The sequence below is a fragment of the Eptesicus fuscus genome, chromosome 11, assembly GCF_027574615.1.
Source record: "Eptesicus fuscus isolate TK198812 chromosome 11, DD_ASM_mEF_20220401, whole genome shotgun sequence".
In the NCBI taxonomy this organism is placed as follows: domain Eukaryota; kingdom Metazoa; phylum Chordata; class Mammalia; order Chiroptera; family Vespertilionidae; genus Eptesicus; species Eptesicus fuscus.
Genome location: NC_072483.1, coordinates 38,369,804 through 38,382,420, shown reverse-complemented (window position 1 = coordinate 38,382,420; position 12,617 = coordinate 38,369,804). Strand labels below are relative to the sequence as shown.

At 36.2% G+C, this 12,617-nt stretch overlaps 1 protein-coding gene across 3 annotated transcripts in view; it reads left to right on the top strand.

Annotated features, from left to right (window-relative positions):
• The window catches only part of BAZ2B (bromodomain adjacent to zinc finger domain 2B), a 306,755-nt gene that overhangs the window by 234,416 nt on the left and 59,722 nt on the right, over positions 1-12,617 (top strand). For all 3 annotated transcript variants that reach the window (XM_028141153.2, XM_054722921.1, XM_054722922.1), the window contains 3 exons: positions 2,819-2,965; positions 10,177-10,442; positions 10,691-10,834. In XM_028141153.2, coding sequence (XP_027996954.2) covers positions 2,819-2,965; positions 10,177-10,442; positions 10,691-10,834 — 557 coding nt within the window. The remainder of the gene's footprint in view (positions 1-2,818; positions 2,966-10,176; positions 10,443-10,690; positions 10,835-12,617) is intronic.

The following is a 12,617-nucleotide window of genomic DNA, read 5'->3' as shown; positions in this document are numbered from 1 at the left end:
TATATATCATATATAGAAATACCTAGTATATGTAGACTTTTACTAATTAGCTTAACATTTGCTTCTGAATTACAGGTTTCCTTTAAAATTTAAATATATGAGATTTGTTGTCAAGATTTGTTGTTAAGCATTTGCTTAAAGTAATCATTTCCCAAAGAAAAGAAATGATCCTTAAATAATTTAGCATTCTTCATTTTTACCTCTATGCTTAGACTACTCAAGGCCTTATTCATTCTTTACGAATAAATTTGGTTTCTTCTGTGGTTTTCTACTTCTTCCTAAAATGTCCATGGAATAATGAGTCTGTAGTTTTCACGATATTCTCAAATTTAGGTCTTTCCCAACCTAGATTATAATTATCGTAAATTTTAAGGCATTGTTAAGTTCATCTGCTAGCATTTTTGCTAGGTAAAATTTTTTCTTCACAAAATTAGCATTAAAGTCAGTTTTAAAGTCATGTACTCAAATATATTTGGTGAAATCTAGGCTATAATTAATAAAAAAGATTGAATTGCTACATCAAAATGAATTTCGTATAGTTATTTTTCTAATCTGTTCCAAAACTGTCATCCCGATGTGGTCAGTTTTGTTATAACCTATACACAGAAACCCAAAACTTGTACCAAAATCTGCCTTTATGTTAGTATACTTACTTTCTGCTGTCTAAAGCTTTATTTCAGTTTTTGCAAATTCATAAACCTTTACCATATATTAACATACATTTATCATTATATAACTCCATCTCTAATAATCTTCATTTCTTTTTTTAATGCTTAACAATACATTACTTGCTATGAAATTATCTTAAATTGAAGGCAGAATCTCATATTCAAAGATTAACGAACACTTTGTAACCTTTAATTAGAAATGTAACAGTACCTATAATAATCTTCATAATAAGTCATAACAAAATGTCAAAGTGCTCGATATCTTTAGATATACCTTCTTTGCTAGAGACAAAGCTTACCAGGATGGAAGAAGCTGTTGTAATTTATCTCCAGATAATCCTGCCCACAGTGTGCTTTATGTTATTGTTAATGTTAAACAAAAGGCAACGTCTACTATATTTTGCTCTAGGAGCAAGGAAGTTAAAACCAAATGTTAATACACTTGTTCTAACATATTGTGAGCTATTATTACTGTGATTTTTTGAAAGTGTTAAGAGCTTAATATCTGTCACCCTTTCTTAATAATTGCCAGAAAAAAATTATTTTTAAACATAAATGTGAGATGTGAAACGGACTTTATGGTATTTTTAGTTATCTATTGTAGAAAATAGTGAGAATTTAATGTTCATTAATCTGATTTTTAAATTTTAGTTATAGTGATTTAAATATAACCTTCCAAATGTTATTTCTCAGTGAATATTTTTGCAATAGAAGTTTTAAAAATGTAACTCAAACTTGGAAAAATAGCACCGTCTTTAGGTATTAAACAATGTGGTATTAGGTAAGGTCATAAAATAAATACTCTTGCAACATTAAACTACTGCTTTTGCTCTTAGTACACATGCAATTTTAGTATTATATATATTACATATATACGGTGTACCAAAAATATTGTATACATACTTTAATAGCCGATAGCTCAATTGATGTTTCTTTTCAGCTTTAACCAATTGGAATTAATAATTATTCAAAATGTGCATGCATTTTTTGGGGGGACACACTGTATTTGATATTTGTTAAGTTAAATAATGTATGTCTGCCTTTTTAATAAGATTCTTAAGCTATCATTGATGTATATATTGAGTTATATAAGACTTATTTTAGTCTTTCCCAAATTGATTAATTGTATTGAGAATAAAAAATGAAGTTTGAACAGTTAAGCTACTTTGTTTTTAAGAGTACATAAATACATAATTATACATCAGTATAAATGATTTATAGTTTAAGTATTTTCATTTTAAATATATTGGTTGCAGGACATTTTCTACTATGACGAGATATAAACTAAATGTCAAAATATAATGTTAGTACTTACATTTTTCAAAGTCATCTTAAAAGTTTTACTTGTCTAACTTTCCTTCTTTTCCTTTGTGAAACTTGTTATACAGAATATGTATTATATATGTTAAATTCTTAATGGTATTAGAAGCTTTTTTAACAGAAGAAATAATTTATTTTTAGTTCTATAAAAAAAATCATGACCTCTTAAATTCTTTAATTTATTGTATGATTTTTTTCCCCTAAGTAATCATTCTGTAGGATTCATTTTCTACATTTGTGACACATGTTTGATTTGGATTGATTCCCAAAGTTTCCTAGTTTGGACCCATTTTTTAATCAATTATAAAATATAGATGGATACTTTAGTAGAAATATAAGGACTTTTTAAAATTATATATATTATGTATAATTCTGATACTAATGCTAACCTAATTTTGTTCTTAAAAATTAACTCTTATTTCTTTCTCAGGATATCATGAGGATGCTAAGATAAGCAAAAAATGAAATATATTAAAAAATTAAAACATCATGTATTAAAGCTATTCATTGCTTTATGTGCTCCGATGTCATGTTAATTATTTCATATGTTAATGTGTACATGCTTCTGAAGTGTGTGCAGGCACCCGACCTCTAGCTTTGTTCTTTGCAGTGTACCTGAAATGTGCATTTACCCCAATTGAACTGCTCACCCGTCATGTGGTCCATATCTGTGTAACGAGAGATACATAGATGTGTATGGCTACTATATATTTGTTAGCAAGCGGAATGTTCATTACTAATGTAAACTAGGAATGACGGTTTGTTTAATATCCCAGTAAGTATTATTCATAGCAGAGTGCTAATTTTAAATGCTTTTCCATGTATTATAGTACTGCCAGATCTGTCGAAAGGGAGATAATGAAGAACTGCTCCTCCTTTGTGACGGCTGTGACAAAGGCTGTCACACCTACTGCCATAGACCCAAGATAACAACTATACCAGATGGGGACTGGTTTTGTCCAGCTTGCATTGCTAAGGTAAGATCAATGAAAACTAAACCTTTTTTTTTTTTTTTAATTGAGGTAACATTGGTTAATAACGTTTTATAAGTTTCAGGTGTGTAACATTATGATTCAACTAGAGGCCCGGTGCAAGAAATTCATGCAGGGGGGGAGGGTCCGTCAGCCATGGCCTGCGCCCTCTCACAATCCAGGACCCCTCGGGGGATGTCTGACTGCCTGTTTAGAGGTTAGAAAAAAACCTTGTGAGAGAATAAAACAAAACAGAGGCCACTCCAGTGAGAAGGTGGGGTTAACTTTCTGCATGAAGATTTATCAGGCCAGGGAAGAGGGGAGGAAGGAGTGAGTGTGTGTGTGTAGAGAGAGAGAGAGACAGACAGACAGACACCCCCCAAAGACTCCAGGCTCTTTTATTCTAAAGCACAAAACTTTGCTTTCCCCACATTTATCGCATGTCTAAACACAAACCATCGTGCACTTAAGCAACATGTGTTAGGGAAGGAGAATGCAGCCTCAAAGCAAAGGGTGGGGTGTCAGAAGTAACTCCTCTCGTCCCCCAGCTGAAGCTCCTCCGGGGCCTGCCTCCTTGCGAATCCACATTTATCTCTTGGTGCGTGGGAGGTAGGGAGCGCAGCATTATCCTGGGAGGGGAAGGTCATGGGGACTGCACCCGTGGTACTCGCCCCAAGTTTCATTTCCTCACCCTCCCGGGTCGCTTTCCACCCCACCATTGACCCAGTTAATGGGGTCGGAGGTCTGCAGCTGGACGCCTCCAGGCAGAGAGCGTGCTGGGGGCCGGGTGGTCCAGCTCTGAGGCCCCTACATCCACGCCCCACCCCCATCAGCTTCCCGCCTGTGGGCAGCGGCTCGGGATGTTCCACCCCACCATGTGCCAGACTCAATCTGATCGGGTGCAGGGAGAGGTTAGGTGGCTCCATGGCAGGTGGCCCCATGGCTAGTGCCCCCCGCCCCCGCACGGCTGGGCGGGGGCGGGGCGGGAAGAAAAGCCTCTCCAGAAAGAGGTTTTTCAAAAGCCTCAGGGTCCGGGAGGTTGGCCGGCCAGGGCCTTCCTTACCCTGGCTGCTGGCAGCCACCCCGTCCCCTGCCCACACCCGCCTCAGCCTGGCACCACTGCATCCACTGCCACCCACCCCTGGTTCCCTGTTCCCCATCAGGCGATTGGCACCTGCCAGTGGAGGGGAGAGACCAGGAGGTTGGCTGGCAGGCACCGATCAGGTGATTGGGGTGGTCAGTACCCATCATAGTGACTGGTTGTTCTGGTCGTTCAGTCATTCTGCTGTAACGGTCCCTTAGGCTTTTATATAGAGAGATATTTGTATGCACCAAAAGTCTAGTTTCTCTCTGTCACCATATATTTGTCTCCTTTTATCCATTTCTCCCTCCCCTCCATTCCCCATCCCTTCTGGTAACCACCAATATGTTGTCTGTATCTATGAGTTTATTTGTGTTAATTGCAGAGTTTTATGGGAATTTTTTGAGATATAATTGATATACCATAAAATTCATCTTCCTAAAGTATACAATTCATTGGGGGGTTTTTACATATATTTACAGAATTGTACAGTCATCACTGGAACATTTAACTGTTTAACTCCAGAACATTTTCATGACCCCAAAAAAGTATCCTTATATCAATTAGCAGTCATTCCCCATCCCTCTTATCCCCTCAGTTTTAGGCAGCCACTTACCTACTTTCTAACTTTATGGATTTGCCTTTTCTGGTCATTACATATAAACGGAATCAAGTAATATGTGCCCTTGTGTCTGACTTCTTTCACTTACACAATATTTTCAAGGTTCTTCCATGTCCTAGGATGTATCAGTATTTCCTTTTTAAATGTCAAATGATATTCCATTGTATGGATATACCACATTTTGTTTCTCTATTCATCAGTTGATAGATATTTTGGTTGTTTCCATATTTTGGCTGTTACGAATAATGCTGCTATGAACATTCATACACAAGTTTTTGTATGAATACATGTTTTAACTTCTCTTGGGTGTATACGTAGGAATAGAATTGCTAGTTCATATGCATTTTTAAGTCACTCTCCAATCACATTTAAATTAAAAACCGTTGAACTCTCATAATTGATTCAAGAGAAGCAATTTGACAAAATAGGAAAAATGGGTTTTAGAGTTATAAAGTAAAGAGCAATGAGTATGAAATGGTCAGCATGCAGGGAGGGCCAGCTTCTGCTAGGTGTTCCCTACCTCAGTCACTCTCTTTCTTGTTTAATCTCTTCACCTAATAATTACCAGTAATACTGCCTCTTCATAAACTCAATTCCAAACATCCATCTGTCCACTTCCTCCTTCTTTCCAGTCCACCCTCTCTAACACTCCAACAATTCTTTTATTTCAACCAGAACCTTCAATTTATTTATCTTAATACCTTTTCACTGTCCCTTTCCCATTTCGTGTCCTCTCTTTCCTCCTAACCAGCTTATAATGTGACAGTATCCCATTATCATACTCATAGCGTCCAACTGTGGCTCCTTTGCCTCTCTCTCACTTAGTAAAAGCAGCATTCTGGCTAATCCAACTCTCCTGACTTCTCCAGCATCTGCTCCTTTAAATCTGAATATGGCTAGAAAACACACACCCAGTCCTTTAAATTGAAGGCATTAAGGGGGCCTTTAATGCTGCATGCTGATTTACCTCTGGTCCTGTCTCCATTCTTATTCTCATTTGATGACCTTACTCCAAGTTCACTTGAAAATATGGAAGCCATTAGAAGAAAATATTCAAGGATTCACCACCTAACACACCCACCATCCTTCCTGTATTTGGGCTCACATACTCAACCTTTTCTCCTGTTGCCATGGAGCTGTTAATGCCCCAGATGAGCCAACTTGTGCCTCAGATCCCATCCCCTCTCACTTCCTTAGTAGTATGGCTCCAGCAACTCTCTCTTCTCCATCATCAATTTCTCTTTCTCCACAGAGTTCTTGTATCAGCCTACTAATATGCTACTATTTCTCCCACCTTAAGAAAACTAAACAAAACCCCCTTTCTGGCCTCACTCCTTTCTTGGTCCACTCCCCCAGTTCTCCCTTTCCCTTTAGAGTAAAACTTCTAGTGTTTTCTGTCCTGGTTCTCTCCGATGTCTCTCCTTCAATTCAGTCTTGAATCCACTCCAGTCAGATTTTCACCTCCACGGCTTCTCCAAAATTGTTGTTATCACAGAACAAGTAACGTGCACATTGCTCAACTCCGTGGTCAGTGCTTAGGCCTCCCCAACCTAGCAGGTACGGTTGCTAGAGAGGAACACTCCTTCCTTCTTGAAACCCTGCTTTCACTTGGCTTCCAGGAACCCACATTCACCTGGTTTTTTTCTTGCCTTTGCTCCTTTTCAGTCTCTTTTGCTTGTTTTCTCACCTTCCTGATCTATCAACATTAGAGTGCTTTCTTAGCTTCAGGTTATCATTTGTAAAAAGGGACAGTATCTGCTTTATGGTAATTTGTGAGGACCAAATACGGTCATGGGTGTGAAAGTTTTAATAACTTCAAATGTCTGCAACATGTTTATGTTAAACTGTATTTTGCAAAATAGCAGAGGGTCCCACATGGCCTCATTTTCACTACTAATGGCATTTTTTTATTTCTTATTACTTGATCATTTTTATTATATATTAGAGGCCTGGTGCACAAATTTGTGCATGGGTAGAGTTCCTCGGCATGGTCAGTGATCAGGGCCAATCGGGGCCAATTAGGGCCAGCCAGCAGCAGGGAGGGACTGAGGGAGGTTGGCCAGCCAGCTAGGGGGAGGTTGGCTGTGACCACCAGAGGGCAGCACTGACCACCAGAGGGCAGCTTCTGCATTGAGCATATGCCTCCTGGTAGTGAGTGTGCATCATAGTGACCAGTTGACCGGTTGTTTGGTCGACCAGTCGTTCGGTCTTAACGGTCGCTTAGGCTTTTATATATATAGTTAAATGTAACCTAATAATTATCTTCACTGATTGTACATAAACTGTTTTTTTTCATTTTATAACTGTCAATTTATACATAGTTTCCTTAATACTATATGAATTATTAACAAGTCACTGTTTTAAGTGTTAGAGCTATCATCTGATAAGCTATAGGAGGTTTTGTTTTCAGTAAATGTGTTTAAATTAGAATTTTGGCTATCAATCACCAAAGGAGACAGAAGTTTTATGATCTCGTCCAAACGCTTCTAAGTAAATGCAGCTTTCTAAGCCACTGCTTTTTTTGTTTTTTAAATATAGTGAATTAGATGTTGTTTTTAAATCAATAAAAAACATTAGGAGCATTTGATTTTGATATAAGGATTTGAAATTAAGGTTTTAAAATATCTTTCCAGTAATTCATTGTCACTTACAAATATTTATACTATACTCTCAAATGGTTATTTCTGCATGCATCATTGTGATTAAGTATTTTTTCTCCGTGTGTATGTATGTATATGCCAATATATACACAGATGCTTTATTGTACTTATACGTAATCACAGAATCAAATAGATGTGTGTAAACATATACATATTGATACACACTCATGAACACACACACACATACAAGTTTCAAATTGCATTACCTACGAAAGCCAGGCAAATGACACAAAAGGGCTGGGACTGTGGCAGACAGGAAGGTCATGCCCTCATTTAAATAGGACAGTCACCACTCAACCCCAGCCAATTGTTGTCATATAGACCTGTGTGCCAGTGTTCCAGGATCTACAAGTATTTCATGATTAGGAATTTTTATGCATGTCTGCCCAAATATTAAGTGTTGGCTATAAATTCAGAATTTCCACAAGCATTATATGAGCCAAACAACATATGGACTGGGCTGTTTATAGCCTGTGAACCACCAGTTCACAACTTCTGATGTATAAATAGACAGACATAATAGAAATGTGCTCTTGAGTGTGTAATTCGATAGGTTCTGCTTAAGACATACTGAAGTTCCTTTTTGAATTTGGGTTCTTAACAAGATAGAGAGAATGGTAGGTTAGGGGGCATCTCTGTCTCAGAACAAAGTAATCAGGTAACAGAGTAATAGTATAAAAGCTTACTTTTGAAAGTATGTATATGTGCATGGTCTATTGTGGTAAGCTGATAAACATTATTTATTAAAGAAAAACACAGAGATTTAATTTTTTTTTAATATCAAAAAGTCTTTTGCTTCTGTGGTTTAAATTTCATGTGTTGTTTTTTTTTACTATATTAATTTCTTAGAAAATTATCCCAAATAATATTTTAGTTCAAATAGGAACTAGAAGTTTTGGGCCATAATTTATGAAATTTTGTTGGTTTTTATTCAATCCAACTTAATTTAATCTTAGTTATTCAGTGTAATTTAATTTAATCTTCATTAAATGGTCTTTTCTCATTATAGTAAACATTCTCTTTTTTATTATTTCAGAGTGCTAAAAGCTCAGTGTTATATGAAAACTGTAAGATTTTTGTGAATAAAAATTAATAAATTATTGGATAAGAGACTTAGTAAAACATTTTAATTATTTCAGCTAGTGACAGAGGTTAGTGATTATTTGCTATGGTATCAAGAAGGTGTTAGTTTTATGGTTTGCCTTATTATTTTAGTAATTTAAAATATCTCAACTATACTTTTAGCCACCATTAGGGAACTAAATATATATATTTTTAATTTTATGCTTCAATTACAGATTGCATTCAACACTATTTTGTATTAGTTTCAGGTGTACAGCACAGCAGTTAGCAATCATATACTTTACAAAGTGTTCCCTAGAACCAAATATTTTTAATTGCTTGATTAAGAGCAATTTTTCAAAAAGTGCTGCTAGAAGAGATCATGAAATTCTCAAAAAAATTGATATGAACTACAAAGAAATGTTTCTGGCCAAATTTATTGCAAGAATACAGCCAACTTTAAATTATGGCTAGATTAAATATTGGCTCTGCATTCTAAGACTTCTTAACAGTCTGGGTAAAAGATGAAATAATTTTTTAAAAGAGTGTAAACACTATTGTGGAAAATCAAAACAAAGCCCATACATTACCAGTGATTTTGCATATCACTTTTCTCTGATATGTTATGTATATTATAATATTCAACTCAAAATTCCATCTTATTTTTCTATTTCTAAATTGTGTTAGGGGGGTTCATGGTTACATCAATTCACTGCCTGCATTTTCAGTTAGATTGCATAAGGCCACATTGAGATTTTCTTTCATGTAATTTGAGAGTTTGAATGACCTTACCAATTGTGTTGTTCACCTTATTTTATAGATGAGAAAAACAGGGCCTTATACATACTTTTGTACGAAGTCCCATAGCTAGTTACTGACAGAGTCCTAGCTGGAATTTACATGCTTTGATTCCAAATATAATCTCTTATATATTTCTTTATTGTTTTCCTCAAAACAGACATCTTTTCTTTTCTTTTTCTTCCTTAGCCTTCACTACTTCTTGGCTCATACCTCAGAACCACAGTTTGTGGACTTCTTATAGCAAATGCATTTTTTTTCTTTATCCAGAAAAATAAAATCTATTTCCAGTAGATTTGATCTTACACAGGACTTTTTCTCTATTGGGTACTTCATGAGCTATTTTTTATGTCTTGGCCTAGCTTTCTAATTACCTTTTCAACTTTCTTATTAGCAAGCTTTATATTTTTATTTCTATTCATCTTTGTTCTTTATTATATTGTGCTTTATATTTTTATTTCTATTCATCTTTGTTCTTTATTATATTGTGCTTAAAAGACAGTACTTTTGGCCTGGCTAATGTGGCTCAGTGGTTGAGCGTTGACCTATGAACCGGAAGGTCACAGTTTGGTTCCAGGTTGGGGCACATGCCTGGGTTGCAGACTCGATCCCCGTGGAGGGCATGCAGGAGGCAGCCCATCAATGTTTCTCATCACTGGTGTTTCTCTCCCCCTCTCTCTCCCTCTCTAAAATCAATAACTAACTAACTAACTAAATAAATAAATAAATAATAGTCTTTTTGTATCTTTAAACAAGTGAGTGGAGTGATCTAAATTAAAGGAATGCTGCTGATAAGTTCTGTAGTAAAGGTGGGTTACCCTGAGATCAGTGTCTTCACATTTTAAGATTTCTTAGGGTGGATTTTTCAGGTTTATTAGGTTTCAGCCTTATAAGAGAACAAATTTGTAGATCTCTTTTGAAAATAATAAAATTATTAACTTCCTACATCTTTTTATTATACCTCATTTACTTTTATTTTCTTTTTAAATTAAAGGCGAGTGGTCAAACTCTAAAATTCAAAAAACTTCATGTCAAAGGAAAAAAGACTAGTGATTCAAAGAAAGCAAAGAAAGGACCTTTGACAGGGGATACTGAAGATGAAGACTCTGCATCTGCAAGCAGTTCACTGAAAAGAGGAAACAAAGACCTGAAAAAGAGGAAGATGGAGGAAAGCACTTCCATGAACTTGTCAAAGCAAGAAAGCTTTGCTTCTATTAAGAAACCTAAACAAGATGAATCCAAGGACCTAGCTCTTTGCAGGTATTATTTCAGTTGCTATGCACTACATATTCATGATAACCCCATTTTATTTGTTTAGAGAACTTCTCACAATTTGTATAAATAGGAAAATATAAAAATCTATAGTGCAAGTAAATGTATTCTTTTACCTCTTTTAATAAATCAATTTGCATTGTTTTTCTTGAAAGACTATAAAAGCTACATTTGTATCTAATGAAAACAGATAATTCTACAGCGTAGATATTGATTGCAAACATTGTTCTCTTTAGTATGATCCTCACTGAAATGGAAACTCATGAGGATGCATGGCCTTTTCTACTTCCTGTAAACTTGAAACTTGTTCCTGGTTATAAGAAAGTTATAAAGAAGCCTATGGATTTTTCCACAATTAGAGAGAAATTAAGTAGTGGACAGTAAGTAAACCATTTCAGTTCAATATTTATTGAATGCTTGATATTGCTAGATAATTTTCTACTGAGCCAAAAATACATTAACTTACAGCAAAGATAGAAGCCCTGACTTCTTTGGAGGGTGTGTGTGTGTGTGTTGTTGTTGTTGTTGTTTGATTAGGGCAGTGATGGCGAACCTATGACACGCGTGTCAGCACTGACACACATAGCCATTTTTGATGACACACGGCCGCTGAGGCGGCCTCATGCCGAGGATGAAACATTTGCAAAATAATGTTTTTTCCTCAAAGTGACACACTACCGAGTTATGCTCAGTTTTTTGGCGAAGTTTGACACACCAAGCTCAAAAGGTTGCCCATCACTGGGTTAGGGTGATATGGTATGGATGATAGGTCAATCACAATTATTTAAACAATTAAAAAGGAGTGTGATAAAGCTGCTTTTGACATTAGAAGGGCACTGAACTCCACCTGGGAGGAGAAGAAAAGTATGGAGGAAGCCTCCCACAGTAAGTGAGTAATGTGTGAGCTGGAGCTTCTTTTGGGCATCAGTGGAGTGTTGACAAGGTCTCATGTGGATTTAATAAAAATTGATCCTGTAATGTTGTCAGATTATTACATGTCGAGATAGAAGATCATTAGAAAATTTAAGTATTAAAACTTAATTATGAATTGTTGGAGGATTCCAAAAATAAGTATTTTAAGTGTGGAACAAAACTATTATTTGCTCCTCTCTACCATATTCTCTTTGTGACCCTGTCTGAAGAATAACTTGCTGGCCACAGTTCATGATCTTAGACCACCTCAGACTCCTGCCAGAGAGTAGCAACTGTTAATGGAATTTAACTAGCTCTTGAGGCTGGCCCATCTTGGAGCCACAAGAATGAGGCTGTTCACTTGACAGAACAAGCCCACATGCAGGCAACCACATGTGCATGGCCAGTGTCTATGAGCTGTATTTTTGTTACCCCTTCCCTGCTCCCTTTCTTCCCATATCGCGGTTTAGCTTAATGTAGCTCGTGCCCATCACTTCTGGCAAAGTCACAGGATATATGGAGAAAGAAGGAACTTTAACTACAAATTGTAGTGTAATTATAATTGTTGTTATGATCCTCATTCTTATATATTATTTAGTTCTTCCTGGCATTCCTTTGGTGAAAATCACCGTGCTCCATAATTTACATTCAATTTAGAAGAGTTGAGCAGAGCTTAACGGATAATGAGTGTCCCTCTCATATAAAAGGATTTATTAGATTGACCAAATGACTACTTTATTTCTTTAAAGATTGAAATGTCAGTCTTTCAAAGGATTGTTGTTTTTTAATTATAGGAAGGACCTGCCCAGAAAACACTATAAACTCATAAAACATTTATAATTATTAAAACTATTGGTTCTAATGTGAACCAAACAGCAAAAGCTGCTGTATAGATTGGGACTAGTGATCTTGCTTTTTCTATAATTGGGTGTTTAGGGGGTAGTACAATGGACTTTATAATCACCATGCCAAGACAAGATGTATGTACACAGGGAGACTTGACCATGTTTAAAGTAACTCATGACTTTATCGTCCATGATTCTTTGAATTTGGAGAGGATGAACCTCAACCTCCAAACCTCCAAAACAAACAGACTTACACATTAAGACAAAGTTACCAAAAGAGCTATATAATCGAAGTTCCCTTTTGAGAATGAATCCTGGTGAGTGGAGGAGATCACGCGGAGGCAGGCAGAGAAACAGTCTGTTCCAATCCTGTTTGTGATGCCAGCTGTGAGGGAGGCAAGATTCA